Source organism: Ochotona curzoniae, unplaced genomic scaffold, assembly GCF_017591425.1.
Source record: "Ochotona curzoniae isolate NIBS_2020 unplaced genomic scaffold, NIBS_Ocur_1.0 contig_1, whole genome shotgun sequence".
Lineage (NCBI taxonomy): Eukaryota > Metazoa > Chordata > Mammalia > Lagomorpha > Ochotonidae > Ochotona > Ochotona curzoniae.
The window spans coordinates 1,370,578-1,386,265 of NW_024464918.1; the positions used below are offsets into that span (position 1 = coordinate 1,370,578).

Sequence of the window (15,688 nt, forward strand, 5' to 3'; positions counted from 1 at the left end):
ATGAGGCAATTGAGACTGAGAAACTAAAAGAAGTAGTAGCCAAAAAAGTAGTGGCTTAAGCAAGGTTCCTTGCCAACTCAATGACAGAGCTACACCAGCTCATTTACAAGTAGAGTCATAAATCCGAGCTAACCTGAGACAGTCCAAGTTTATACCTTGAATCTAGAAGTTACCATGAATGATGTTTGCTTTCTATTTCAAAAATAGACTAAAAAATTGCATAGTTTTTTTTTTTTCTCTCAATCTTAGGTATTACTGGCATCTGGGGCTGGAAAATTCTTGGCTGTGAGGTGCTTTCCTATGTACTGTAGGGCAGTCAGGAGCATCACCAGCCTTTTCCCATGAGATGCCAGCTGCACTTCTCATTCCAAGTAATGGGGGAAAAAATGTCTCCAAACACTGCCAAGTGTCCCTTGGAGGACAATTGCTCCAAAACCTATGCTCATAAAAATTTAGCCACAAAGGGATAATATAATCTATTTTTAGCGAACATGTACTATAAACTGAACCTACCCAGTAAAGTGGCTAGCATATAAATTTACTCAATACAAGTTAACCTCTTAGTGACATTATTTTGCTTCCCAACTGCAGAGAGTTACAAAGGCTAAACAAGTAATGAACAAGAAGTCTGGAGGGGTTCTAACGATTAAATTGGTTTGTTGCAATTTTTACTTGACAAAACTGAAATAGTCTAGCGGGAAGGGACCTGACAATCTCCTGAATACCCATATTGTAGTGTTTGATGTTTGATTCTGTTTGGATGCTTTGTGGAATAATGAACATAAAAGCCAAGGTGATATCCCAAAAGTGACAGAGCAAAATCCATAGTGCAGCAATCTTCTTTAGCCATAACAGCTCATGGTAATTAGTGTTCTATTTTATCCTATTCTTATACTTAGAAATGACCACCATTTCTTTCATACCACCATGTTCCATTTATTAGCAATAACAGAGGAAATACCAATAGCACCAATTAAAAATGAATCCACATGACTTGTTTTATACTTACAGCTGTAATAACTAGTAACTAACATGGATGGGAAAGCACTTTGCAAATTTAAAAAGTGCTGTACAGGTACATTATACTTATCATCATTCATAAATTAGCCCGATTCTCCTAGTTCAAAAGGCACGTAAGGTCAGATACATGGGCTTCGATGGGGCAAAATGATCACAACCTACAATGTAGCAATGGTTCACATGTGTTGCAAACAAGTTTACCCCATGCAATCCTGCAGAGCTGAAGTTACACACCCTTCAAAGTATGGGAGAATGAAGCTAAAAATAGACAAGACAGGTTTTTGAGACCTAATGCCTATTTTTAAATAACAGACTCCTACCTCCTGTCTATGAACTTTTTAATATATAATATAATCAAACATCTAAACTGTATATACCAAAATTAAAAAGTCTTACTTAAGGTGACTGCAAATTTTATTATTTTCTATGAACTAACATTCCAGATCACATTAAAATTTCAAAGCATTCTGCAACTTCAAAGAGGTCAGATTGGTAAAATTTGTGCTTGCATACCCTCCAGGAATATTCTCAGTATTCATTCCAAAATTGTTACTAGGAAAAAACAGCTTTATCCATTCCCTTGCCAGCAGGAGACTTGGCAAGACATGACTTTTGGCTGACCATAAATAAAATTCCTCGAATCACCAGTATCTTGATTTAAGAGAAATTTTACTGTGTCTTTCATACACAAAAGCTGATAAACAATGATTAAAAAAACACTACTTCACTTTTTTCACAGGTGTACAAAAGGAAATATAATGGAATTACATTCAACAATAAAGCTTAAAGTTCACTCTAGGTAATAGTTGCATTAACATTCACATACACAAGCACAGAGTAAGAATATTTCAGGAGTCTTATATTAGCATACAGCATACATATGGGAGATTGATTTCAGGTAACATCAGAGGTGTTAGTAGGATTAGCAATTCAGAGTGTTATAGAAAAGGGAAACTAAACCAAAGAGAAGGTATAAGGCTAGCACACCAAGACAAGTCACAGGATTAGAGGACTGAAAAATCTGCTCACTGTATGAGAAAACAACATTTTTATTCAGTTTCTGGGTCTCAATACAGTTGGTTAAGAGAAGGTTGTGTATTCAAAGTGCACATAATTGTTTCTTAGAAAAGAGAGAAAGATCCTTGTATTTAGGAATCAGTACATGCAAGAGGCAGCCCCAGAGTGACCTGAAAGAGTAAAGCTGTGACTGGCAGGTGGCTGATATTTTACAGATGTTTCAGGCAATTCTCTTAAAGCACTTCTGTAGCAGCAATGATCATTTCAATGGCTGAATTCTCTTTCGAGGGGAGTAGAGGCAGGGGATTGTATTCATCATATTTCTCTTTAAAGACTTATAGTAATAGACTTTCTCTCTCTTTTTTTTTTAAATAAATCTATCAAACAACAAACAGCATAAAGTGAGGTGTTGGGGTTTTCTTTCTTCTTTTGCTTTTGCATATGTGTTGTTGGAAAAGGACCAAGCCTTTTCACAAACATTGTGTGCAAAAGAATTCATAGTAAAGTGAGCACAAGGACAGATACAGGAAACACATCAGGTCTGCTTCTGTTGCCCTGGCTAGCCCTCTGTTAGACACGGAGCTACTGGCTTGTAGTAGAATGCAGGCATCATGAATAATGACCCACAGCCCACAGACTTCAGGATCTCCTAAAGCCTTGTCAGCAAGGGTAGTTTTGTCTGCAAGATGGTGGCCACCACCTCTTGGATTAAAAGGTTTAGAAAGTCTGGTCCTTTTCCCTTTCACAGTTCCCCTCCGAATTGGTAACTCCTGTTGTTCGTCTGCCTTAGTTTCCCAGCCTTTTTTGTGCCAACTAGGCTACTCTGGCCCATCCCAGCCAGTGCCTGGCACACACATGCCCATGAGGTGAGGGGAGGTCACACATACCCAGTGCCATAAACACCCAAGCTGCTCAAACTCAAAAGGCTTTCTGCCTGCCCTGTGTTATCAAGACAGGATCCCCGGAGCACAGGGTAGAGAGTCGAACCTCTCACTGGCGGGACTGGGAAGCCTCTCCTTTGCGGCGGAGGAGAAAGGAAACTTGGGTCTGCTTTTTAGGTTCTGCAAATAAGCCAGAGTGGAGAAAAAAAGAGTTAACACCAGACTTAATAAAGCTTTTTTTTTTTTAAGACAAAACTTGTTTAAATGTGATCTAGACAGACACAGGGAACTTTGTGCAGATTTCTGAGGTCTCTAAGAGGGCTCATGGAAATGGGAGATAAGAGTGGGGGGTCGCTACCCAGGAGAGATTTGCCATGATTACAAAAATGGGCTAAGTGGCTTGTTTCCATCCAGGGACCTCACTGGTCGCTGTTGTCAGTCGTGCTGTGCCCCTTCTCCTTTTTCTCCTGGGACTTGTTACCCTTCTTCTTTTTCTTCTTTTTCTTGGTCTCCTCCTTTTTGCCGAAGGTTATGAAGTCACTTTTGTCAATTTGGTTGTTAGCAGGCTCCTGCCGGATGGAGATGATTGCAGGAGATCCTGGGATAATGAATTTGTCTGGCAACTCACCGGGACCGGGTTGCTTGGGGTTGCCTGGTCCATACTTAAAAGTCCAGCTGTTGCTGTTGACACCAGCGCCGACTGGAGGGGACACCTCTCCCGCCTCTGGTTCTGGAAGACAAAACAAAACAAATGGGCAGCAGAGTCCAAGTGCACCCTCAATGCCATTCTACTACTCTAGGGAAGCTACACACAGCAGCTCCCCAAGGAAGTGCCTTTAGCAGGAAGGCAAACTTTCTCATTAGAGTGTCCAGGAATCCAGCTTTCTAGTAATATTTTCCTCATTCTTTGTGAAGGATTTCCTAACCAATATGGCTGTGGTTATTCTGCCTGGAAAACGGGACGAAAAGTATATCTAATTAAAGCGGAAAACTGGTGCAGATAATGCCTAAGATTAGAGAAAACTTTGGCTACAGACTATTTGGACTCCTACTGCATCCAAAGAAAAGGCAAATCAATTGATTCAATCAGTCAATCCCAATTCTATTATAGCCATCCTGCAGAGTAGTGGGACAGAGCAAGGAAGAGTTGGGAAAGAAGAAGGGTGTCAGAGACCCCAGACAGCACAGGAAGCCACAGCCTGTTCTAAGTTGGATCGGTTTGCTTGCATAAGGCAGTGGAAGCCAATTTGACATTCTAAACTGAATCCTCTCCCTTCGTGTGCTCACAGTCATTTTGGGACACACATTCCAGCAATTATAATCCAAGTTAATGCTTCCAAAAATCAAGATGCCTATAAACCAGGAGTAGAGAATTTTTTTTCTGCCAAGGTCCTTGTGAATAGTTATATTATCATTCATAGGCCATGCAAAGCTATGCACTTAGAAATTAGCCTGCTTCAGATTGATTGAATTTCGATTCCCACCTGCGGTTGCCTTGGCAAAGCCAAGACCAAATGATTCTGTGGGTCTTATATGGCCCACAAGCCAGACATTCCCCATCCCTGCTATAAAGCATCATGGGACTCCAGGGGAAAAAATGTGTTCATTATACTCAAGAAAGACAAGAGGGTTTCAGAGAAGTGAAGTTTGTACCAAGTCTTGGAGAAATAATAATGCATTAACAGGGGTGTTCAATGCAAGTCTTTCCCATGAATCTCACTGGAAGAGCACAATAAATGACTTCTGGACACTGGAATCCCACTGACCTCCCAGTAGTGCTTTAGGGCTCTGACCGTCTTCCTTTTTGTGGGGATGTGAAAACATCCACCAAACAAACCATTTGTGATCAGTTGTAGTTTGGGATTGTCTGCATCTACTTTTTCCATTTCCACACCCCCTGTTTCTCTTTAGTTTCTCAAATGTAAGGTCCCTGAGCACTATTTTTCTAACACTGCTCATGTCAGGCTAACTACACTACTTCCATAATAAGTGGTCACATTTTGCATTTTCTTAGTGAACCTCCCAGCAGCATTTGTCATCTCCTTCTTGAAACTCTTAAAGATTTTCATTTGTTTGTTTGTTTGTTTGTTTGTTTTGGTCATATAGGAGAAGAATAACCCTCGTGGGTTCTGAATTGGACTGAAATCTTGCTACAAAAAGCAGAATAACAGGGGTAAAACAAATAGAAGTACATTAACATGTAGATTTCATATAAACATGAGACACATCCAAGGAATGAATAGGTCTGAAAGAGGTAGTTTTCAAGTCCAGTTCATACATCATCTTCAACAAAGAACAGTAAATTTTAAAAGAAGGAACAAGACAAGAGAAAAAGACTTTGAATCTTTGAGGCAGCAACTTGGGTGATGGAGATGGCAAATAAATGATAAAGGCTAGCTAGTAAAGCTTGTTCATGTTGTCTCCTTTGGTGCCGTTTCCAAGTTTCTGACAGCCCAAAACTATCTTCAGTCCTCCTTGATAGAGAGCAGTGGGTAGGATATCTTTTGTCTTCATAAATGTATGTCCTGCTTTTAGGTAAGGAGAAGGAGGGCAGAGAGTTGTCCTCAAAACCCCCCCCACATTTTAGGGTCAGGCAGCACACTCTGGTCCCCCTACAGTCAAAATGTCCTCATGCCACTCGGCTCTGGCTGTTCATCAGCTTCCTTTACAGGAGCCGGCTCCCCCAGGTCACCTATGAGTTGGAGCTCCCTTGAGTTTGGCCCTGTTCTCTCCACCACTTTCTCTCCTTTCTCTCCTGTTAGGATCCCAGTCATATACTTATAAATACCACCTCAGAAAATTGATTAGGCGCAGGTTTGTTAATAGCCTGTATCTCTCTGTGTGCTTCACTTGCAGATTTCATGGGCATCTCAAACTGAAGGAATCTGAAAAGTAAGCTCTTGACTACTTTCACCTAAGCCTTTGCAACTGCCTCAGTAAATGATAGCCATTTAGCTCACTGCTCAAGCCAGGAAATTCAGCACTACCCTTCATTTCCCCATTTTCCTCACTCTCTATGTATAAGACATCATCAAGCCCTGTCCTTTCTTCCTTTTAAATATATCTTGAGTCTGTCTTCTTCCCACTTTCATAGGAACTCACTATATCTTATCTGAATTACAGCAACAGTCTGTCCCTTGTTGAACCTGTTTCTAATTTGCCTCTCTCTAATCCGCTGCACAGCAGCCAGAGTCGTCTTTATTCATTAAAGCCTTTATCCCATCCTAAAAATTGCAACATCATATGTATATATATACATATACATATATATGTATATAGTAAAATACTTTAAAATTAAAAATCAGATTATATCATTCTCCTGCTTAAAATTATTCAAACTTTCTACTGTCTTGAAGGAAAATATATCAAACTCTTTACCACATTACACAAAACCCTTTAATAATTTGATAGCTTTTCCTCCAATTTATTCTAAATATTTCCTTCCTACCACTATAATTCATTTACATAGGTCTTGCAGTTCCTCAAACAGCTTTTGGAGCTGCTTTTGGCTAAAGATCCATGTTCTTATTTCCTCTTGGTCTCAAATGACGACACTGTGCTTCATATCATTCCTCATTAAGGTTTCTACTCAAATGCAACCTCCTCAAATTGGCCTTTTATGACCAACCTAGCCAGGCAGCACCTCTTCACCTTGCAGTTACTCATCATCAAGTCACAGAGGCAGGAAATACATGTGCTTGTTCACCAACTTACAATCAATGACTAATACAACTTCTAACCCCTTACATGTTTTTAATAAATCTTGCAGGGGGTTGGTGTGGTGGCCCAATAAGACTGTACTGCTTCCAATTCAGTTCCCTGCTAATATGCTTAAGAAAGCAGTGAAAGCTCAAGTGCTTAGGTCCCTGTCACCCATGTTAGAGACCTAGATGGAGCTCCAGACTTCCTGACTCAGCCCTGGCTTCTGCAGCCAGTGGAGGAGTGAATCAGTGGATGGAAATTCTCTCTGTCTCTCCCTCTCTCTGTGTCACTCTGCCTTCCAAACAAATAAAATAAATCCTTAAATAAATAAATAACCACTGGATGAATGGGCTAGTGTGAGAGGTGGAAGTGGCAGGTACTCTAGCAGAAGAAAATACTGCTGACAATACTCTCAAGGACCATAAACACAATGTGGCAAGGCATGTAAAATGCCAAGTCTCACCCTCAGCACGGTGTAAGGTCTCTGTATGTGGTATCACATACAGCTAAGGAAATGCTGTACAACTCTTGGGACTGGGAGGGCAGCATGAGGGTTCTTCAAATTTACCACAAGCAGTGGGGAGACCAAGAAGCTTTCTTCCCCAGACCTTTGTCCTGACACCATGCTTCCCCAGCAGAACAAACACTGCAACATTGAATCCGAACCCTCAAAATGTAAAAGCAGGACCCAGTCTCCCTTTGGCTGTCTTGCTTAGCATTAGATGTCCTTGCCCACCCTTTATCAAAAGGAATCCACTGAATTAAAGGTGATCCAGCTAACCTTACAAAGGTTCTAATATAAATATGAATATCAGTGGCCAGTATTGTCCTGAAGTGATTTGTGTAGGGGAACTCTAGATCAGGAAAAAATGTAATTGCTGCATTCAGGTAAATGCCAGACCAACTGAAGCCCATCTGGCCACAATAAATTCCCAAAAGAGCACAGCAAGTCACAGGGCCTAGCACAGTAGCCTAGTGGCTAAAGTCCTCACCTTGCACACACTGGGATCCCATATGGGCACTGGTTCTAATCCCAGTGGTCCTGTTTCCCATCCAGCTCCCTGATTATGGCCTGGGATAGCAGCAGAAGAACCAAAGCCTTGGGATGCTGTGGCCACATGGGAGACTCATGGGAAGAAATTCCTGGTCTCTGGCTTCAATCAGCTCAGCTCTGGCCATTGTGGATATTTGGGGAATGAACCAGTAGATGAAAGACCATCTCCTTCTGTCTTTCCTTCTCTCTTAGTAAAAACCACCTTTTAAAAAAACAAAAATAAACCTAAGAAATACAAAACAATTTTCTGAGACTTTTGATTTTTTAAAAATTTTTTATTGGAAAGAGATTTTAAAGACAAAAGGAGAGACTAAGAGAAAGATCTTCCATCTACTGGTTCACTCTCCAAATGGCCACACAACTGAAGCTGAGTTGATCCAAAGCCAGGAGCCAGGGGCCTCCTTCAGGTCTCCCATGCAGGTGCAGGGTCCCAGGGCTTTAGACTATCCTCCAGTGCTTTCCCAGGTCACAGGCAATGAGCTGGATTGGAAATAGTATTGCCAGGACACGAACTGGCACCTATACAGGATGCCAGAATTTGCAGGAGAGGATTAGCCAAATGAGTCATCAAGCCAGCCCCTGGATTGATTATTTTTAAAATATTTTATTTGAAGTTGAAAGACAGAAACAGAGACAGAAAAAGAGGGAACCCACTCACTCCTACAAATGTCCTGAATGGGCAGGCCCAGGCAGGGATCAAACTGTGAGCTGGAATATAATGCAGGCCACCCACAACAGTGGCAAAAGCTTGAGGCTTGCAGCATCTGTGTCAGCTGGAAGCTGAAATCAGGAGCCTGAGCTGGACACTGAACCGAGGCATTCTGATGTGAGACCTTGGTGTCCTAACAGGTGCATTAACTACCCGAAATTGTACCCGCCAGAACCTGCCTGTTTGCATTTCAAAAACAGGCTCTGTCTGAATCTTGGGCAAACATAAGAAATATATTTTAAAACCTCTAATTGAAAGCAGGTTTAGGCACTGAGATTCAGATAAGATACAGCCTAGGGAGGGTGACACAGTGGTGGAGAACCACTGGAGACTCCAGTGATGGAAGACTCTCCCTCCCTCTCTCTTTCTATCTCCCTCATCCCCATTCCCATCCCCCAGTCTTTGCCTTTCAAATATCTACATGTTACTAAAATATTTTTTCTTTTAAAATTCTTATTTATATAAAGTGAACACACAAATTTAGGTGCAGAGTGACATTTGCCACCCTAACCTCCCTCCTATCCATGTTCAAAATATATACACATTAACCATAAGCAGAGCTTTAAAAAAAAGTGTCCTCCAATTTGGCACCTAGAACTGGGTTCAGCACCATAAGGATTATCATCCAGAGATGCAGGACTAGATTATCCAGGTTGCAGAGGTCAAGGATGTTACTGACCATGTCCCTAGGCCTGGGAGGGCCTCACAGCAGGACCAAATCCTGTTTTGTTTTGTTTACAGGTCACTGAGCATCTGGGCCTAAGTCTAGCTTCAGACTCCACCTAAATGCTCAGGGGCTATCAGAGATCTTTTTAGGTGTGTCATTCACACGCTTACCTTCTGCAGCATCGAATTCAGTGAAGTTTCTTCTCGCTTAAGACTGCAAGCCAGCTTGCTCTGGGGATGGTGTAACCAGACACCTGTGAGGGTCAGCAGCCCCTACGTGGAGGCTCACTGGGGTTAGGATTCACCTAGGATGGAGGCTAGCCTAAGGCTCTGACAAACGACATTTATTGACCTGATCTGAGATTCTGGCTTTGCCTACCACATGCCTACCTTTGGACAGAATCAAAGATGTACTGCCTTTGGAAGAAGATGAAAAGGTAAAAGCAACCTTTCTGCTCCTATGTTCAGCTGGGGTGGATCCCAAGGGATGATCAATACAGGAAATGCTGCTTCTCTGAGGACTGCTTCCTCTCCCAACTCCAGGGATAAGTCCCATCCCGTCTGTTCCCCAGGACCTAGCTCAGATAAAGACAAATCTCAGATTCATTCAGGATCTTAGTATGGGATTCTCTGAGGCTCCAGAAAGGGATTCCAGCACACAATAAGTAGGCTAGGACCTGAGAGGATTTTTAAAAGTTTTAATATAATTCTAATTATTTTAAAAAAAGGTGGTTCTGACTTTTTTTTAATATTGGCAAATTTCTTAACAAAGGCAAGACATCTAAAAATCACAACAATATGCATTTAAGAAATCATAACATCTTCATCTCTGATTGCTTTTAAGTCCTCAGTAATTTACCCCTTTATGTAATTCTACGACCCACTGTAAGCACTACCCAGGGGGCCTTTTGGTCAAGGTTCCTAATTCGCTTTTTTCATGCTAAATGCACTCTGACTTGCCTGAGTTTATGGAGCTGGGCCTGGAGGGATTAAGAACAACTGGTTTCTTAACAACAAGGCTTTGCTAACACAACTGCAAAGGGACAGCCCTGAAGACAGTGAAGCAAATGACATGCAAACCCAGCCTGAACTCCGGTTCTTAACTGCTCTGGATAATCACCAAGACCAGGACAGGGTTTCTGATTTAAAACTCATTTCTCCCAATGAAAGAATGCAGTCATCTTGACCAAAACATACTATTTTCGGAACATTCTCTGAGGAGCATGGCCTGGGGACGGCAGACAAGAATTTAATTCTGTTCTTCATTCACCTTGCTTTTTCTCCTTTGGGCCAGGATTGCTGAACCTCAGTGGACTCAACCTCAAGAAAAGGATGGAGACCATCCTTTTCTTGCCTGTATCACAGGGCTCTCTATCTAGTTACCCCTTGGTGCCTCCCTCCTTAGTGCCTGGCACAGAGCTAAGTGGAGCTGTGCACCACTGAAGTTGGTTCTTACAAGGACAGTACAGAGTAGATATCGCTAAGGCTGTGCCTATTTAATAGATAAATGGGCTAAGGAACCATTATAAAGACTCATAACTTAAACTGTACATCAGTCCCCTGAAAACCCAAAGGCGCTATGCAAATGCAGCAATTACTTCAGTTTTTATCTGTTTTTGCTACCGTTGGGATGACAGAGATGCAAGCAAAGGCTCTCTCTCAGCTAGACTCGGTGGAAAGAAGCGGCCGCGGGGGTGGGGGGTGGACGTGGGAGTGACGAGTCAGGAAAATCACACCCGGGCCTGCAGGTCTCAGCCCCGCCCCTCCGCTCCCCATTCATCCCTTTGTTAGCATCTGCGGGATTGCAGTGTTAAGGTTAATACAGAGCTTCCAGAAAACCCATCATTCTGATTAAAGCCAGGGACTATCTCGCCAGACAGCACCCCGGAGCCTGCCTACCGCCCACTCCGAGAAGTCAGAGCAGCCTGCAAAGGCTATTAAACGATTACAGCCGCTTCCGGCCCAGCCAGACGTTCAGCCACAGCGCTTGCTCCCTGGTGCTGGCCGCTGTTTTCCCCGCCCCCTCCCCTCGCACTTGCCCAGGGCACCTACGCAGGGACCCCTCGACTCTCCTCTGCCCCCACCTCACCCCAAGCCTCCCCTACAGTCTTTCAAGCGGCTCTGCCTTCGTTTGCACCTTCTGGACTGTGAACAACCATTCCATCTCGGTCTCTGCCCCTGTCAGAATTTGGCTAGGTGAAGTGTGTGTAAATGCCAAAAGTCTAAGCCCATCACCCATCAAGCCACCAAAGGACCAGTGTGTAAAACATCTCAACCTCCTTACCCATCCCCTCTCTTCCTTTTGTAAGGATGGTGGACAATTGGACAAGCTGCCTCCCCCTTCCCTCCAATCCTTTGTGAATTGGGCTGAGCCAATCTGAGTCATCACAGCCCACAAAACACGGGAGAATCTTGACCTGAAACACAAATCCTATCCAGGATCAGAGGGAAGGGAGGGTGGAACTCAAACCACCTGGGCCAGCATTGCCCTGCTGCTTCTTAGTCCTTCAACTGACAGTGGAAGGCATCTGCCATGGAAACAAGGGGCTGCAAAGCAACATTCCCTGTTCTCTGGGAGACTGCAGGCTGTGTACTCAGAGCCTGGCTAGAGTCAAACCTGGCTGCATCATGTCAACTGTGTGATGTTCTACAATGACTTCCTGCCTCTCCACCTCAGTTTTCATCTGTAAAGGAGATAATAATAGCCCCCAACTCGATGAAGCTATTATAGGATTAGATGGAATTATCCTTCCAGAGCATTTAGCAGTGCCTAGCATAAAAACCCATTAGATTCTATTTGTGAGATCAGAGCTACAGAGATTCATTCATTTGTTTAAGGATTTGATTGATTGCTTATTATGGGTGAGGCAGCTTATTAATCTCTTGCATTCTTATATAAATCCAGCCTTGACTTACCACAATTAATTTAATTACCTTTGTTTATTCATTCCCTTAAAGCAGCTACTAGATGCCTGTTCATTTGTTCTCAACTACCTGAAAGGCAGAGTGACAAAGAGACAGAACTTTCATCTTTTAGTTCACTCCTTCAAAGGCCCACAAAAGCCAGGGTTGGGCCTGGTGTCCTGCACTCCATCCAGGTCTCCCATGTAGGTAGCAGAGGCCTAAGTACTTGAGAGCCATCATTTACTGCTTCCCACATGCACTAGCAGGAGGCTAGCTCAGAAGCAGAGGAGCTAGGATGCAGGCCTCGTAAGGAGGTGTAGGTGTCCCAAGTGGCAGCTTAACTGTCTGCACCATTATGCCCTCCCAGTGTGAAAATGGTCTTGTTCTTTAGATAATAAATCTGAAGACTTAAATTACAGCAAGATAATTTTTCCTGAATCACATGGAAATTTGATAATGAAGCTCAAAAAATTATGCTTATACTGATTTCTCATTTTTTTTTTCCCATTCATTGCGGAGTCTTGGGGATAGGAAAGAGGACAGAGCTGAATCTGACTTCCAGGCCCATTATTCTGATCCCCAAAGCAGCTGGGAAAGGGTGTTACCCAGAGGCTGCTGGCACTACTGCTTCTGTGTGTTTCTCGTTGTTCGGTTGGAAAGTATCTATCTGGAAGATTGTGCGGCTGTTTGGTGCCTTGCACTGCAGCTGGGCTAATTTTCAGTCATCTTGGAGCGGAAGAGATAAACACACTTGGCATATTTTTAAAGCCACAGCTCTTGTTTTGTGCCCAGAATAACTCTGCCATTTCTAGGTTAAGAGTATAAAGATATCTGTGCTGCAAGCTCAGATGCAAACACTGGAATGGCTGCTTTCAAACCTTCCTAGCTCTCCAAAAGTCAGCTTTAGGGGAATTTTTTGTTTGTTTGTTTGTTTGTTTTGTTACCCCTGCTACTCAACAGGGCTAGGGCTGTCTGGTTGGTGGTTTCTACCTTATTTCCCCAGCTACCAAAGTTCCCCCAGATCTAGCCAGGATAGCTTCCCTTTATAGTCCTTCTTGGAATCTTCCTTGTCCTACCAGGTATTATATCCTAAAGGGTTACAGGATGCTTAATACGCAGGTTCTGGGCCACACAGACTTGAGTTGGAGTCACAACTTCACCCCGTTTATTATACACCCTTTAAGCAAGGGGCGCCCACTCTTTCATACGGAAAGCAAAACTGCCAGTGTTCCTCTAATGGGACTTTGACTGCTCCCACAAGTTTCCCTTTTCCAGAGACCATTTCTTGGCCAGAAATTCTGTTCCTCTCCCCAGAGCCAGGGAAGATTTCTAGCCAGAGATTTGCCAGGTTAGTAATGGTTGCTAGGTAGGGAGCTGTTCCCCAGGGCCCTGCAAAGGAGGCAGTTCACCCAGCCCAGACCCTGCTCCATACCATCAGTCTATGGCCTTTATCCACCCCTCCCCACCGAAGTTTTCTTCTCAGAGAAGAAGAAGAAGAAGAAGAAGAAGAAGAAGAAGAACTTGTTTAATCACATTAACCTTACTAGGTCTCTGATCACAGGAGCTCTGAGGTCATTTACCTCCTCAATAAAGAAAGAAGAGTGGGATTGTGAGAAATCAATTTTTATATATGAATCATGCTGTGTTATTTCATATGCACACAGGCAAGGTGATTATATTTTCAGTAAATTAAACAGTATAATATATATTTCAATACATTACTTTAAAATGTATACTTATAAAAATGTGAGGAGACATACACTAACTATTGGTACTGGTTATTTCTGGGGAGCATGACTGAAGCAGGAAGTGAGGCACTACTCGTTTTATTTTAGCTCTATGAAAATTTAATTTGTCATGATTTTTTGTTTCTGTTATAATTAAATCAGAGAGAAAGAGAAATTAAAAAGAACACGGATTCTCTATGGCTCCAAAATGAGCTTCAGTAAAATATCACTGTCCCAGACAGCCTGGACCCAGAAACTGCTACTTAATTTGCAGGACTTAGTGCCAAATGAAAACAGGGATCCCTCATTAATAAATTATGGAGCACCTCAAGACAGTGACAGCATCATAGGAAGGCAAGCAGGACCCCATGAAACCAGCCTTGCCTGTACCACAGACCCCTTCTGCACAACCATTTCTTCCCAGTGAGTCTTCCCAAGGGCTCCTACTGTCTGCCCCACCACAAAGGTGTGAGGTATAATCATTTTGCCTAACAATAAAACGGCTTCTGGCTTCGGTTGGGTTGTCAAATTTTCCTTCCCTCCCCTCCCCCCTCACGCTACAATCTGTGCTGCTGACAATCTGGCAGCAATCCCAGGCTCTGTGTTGCTGTGTCACTTCTCAGCCTTCGGCAACCATTTCTAGACAACTCGCTCCATCCCTGCGCTGAGGGCATAAAATGGAGATGCTGTCAGGAAGAACACTGCAGCAGCAGGAGTGAAAGATATCCAGAGAACCCTCTGCACCACCAGGATCCCCTGGCTCTGGGCACTTCAGTACCATTCCCTTTGATCTGTGAAACCATTTTGAATACCCTTGACTATGAGGCAGGCATTGTGCTAAGTACCAGAGTATTAGATAGAGCAACCGTAGTTGTGCTGGCATTTCTGAGTGTTTACCATAGCTGGGGACTGTGCTAAGCTTTTGCATACATCATCTCATTTAATCCTTATAACGGCCTACAGGTTTTCCTCTCTTATTCATTAATAACTGAGGTTACATAATTATGTACTGGTTAGACGAGATTTGAAGTACTATACGATGCCACAATCCCTTACTTAAGGCAAAATCAAAATTTAATCAAAATCACCCTTCACTCACCACATTTTGAGATCAAGTCCACCAGAGTTACCTACAGCTATTTCCAAGGTCAGTGTCTTGTCTTAAATCTTTTTTCAAAAGTTGCATTCAGGGACTAGCATAGCAGAGCTGGCACAGTCAAGGCTGTGGCATAGGATATAAAGCTGCCACCTGCAGTGTTGGCATCTGCTTTGCCTCTGATCCAGTTCCTTGCTAATAGCCTGGGGAAAGAAGCAGAATATGACCAAGTGCTTGGGGCCCTGCTAGTCTTGTGTGAGAGGATAGAGTTTCTGGTTCCTTGCTTCTGCCCAGCCTATTGAGGAGTGAACCAGCAGATGGAAGATTCTCTCTCCTCTCTCTAACTCTGTCTCTCCATCTCTCTTTCTAACTCTTTCAAAAAGAAATCTTAAAACAAACAAAAGGGCCCCAGCGCGATAGCCTAGTGGCTAAAGTCCTCGCCTTGAATGTGCTGGAATCCTATTTGGGCACCAGTTCCTATCCAGCTCCCTGCCTGCAGTCTGGGAAAGCAGTCACGGACAGCCCAAAGCCTTGGGATCCTGTACCCAAGTGGGAGACCCAGAAGAAGCTCCTGGTTCCTGGCTTCAGATTGGCCCAGCTCCAGCCATTGCAGCCACTTGGGGAGTGAGTCAATGGCCGGAAGATCTTCCTCTCTGTCTTTGCTCCTCTCTGTATATCTGCCTTTCCAATAAGAATAAATATATCTTTTTTAAAAAGTTATATTCACCCTCCTTGATTCCTCATTTGTATACACTGAAATTTTCAGTCCTTGCTGGGAAACCAAAAAATCATTAAGCTGAAAGCTCATCTTGACATAGTATAGGCAGATTCCTGAAGGTTCCCTGATCAAACTAAGGCAGCTTAAAATACTCTCATTTGCAAATAAATATATATAAATAGATAAATAAATCC

The 15,688-nt window shown here is 43.0% G+C and overlaps 1 protein-coding gene across 1 annotated transcript in view; it reads right to left on the reverse strand.

Moving 5' to 3' along the window:
• Nucleotides 1-920: 920 nt before the first annotated feature.
• PCDHAC2 (protocadherin alpha subfamily C, 2) overlaps nucleotides 921-15,688 on the reverse strand; it is a 41,456-nt gene continuing 26,688 nt past the window's right edge. The window contains exon 4 of the mRNA XM_040975451.1: nucleotides 921-3,648. Coding sequence (XP_040831385.1) covers nucleotides 3,338-3,648 — 311 coding nt within the window. The 3' untranslated portion in view covers nucleotides 921-3,337. The remainder of the gene's footprint in view (nucleotides 3,649-15,688) is intronic.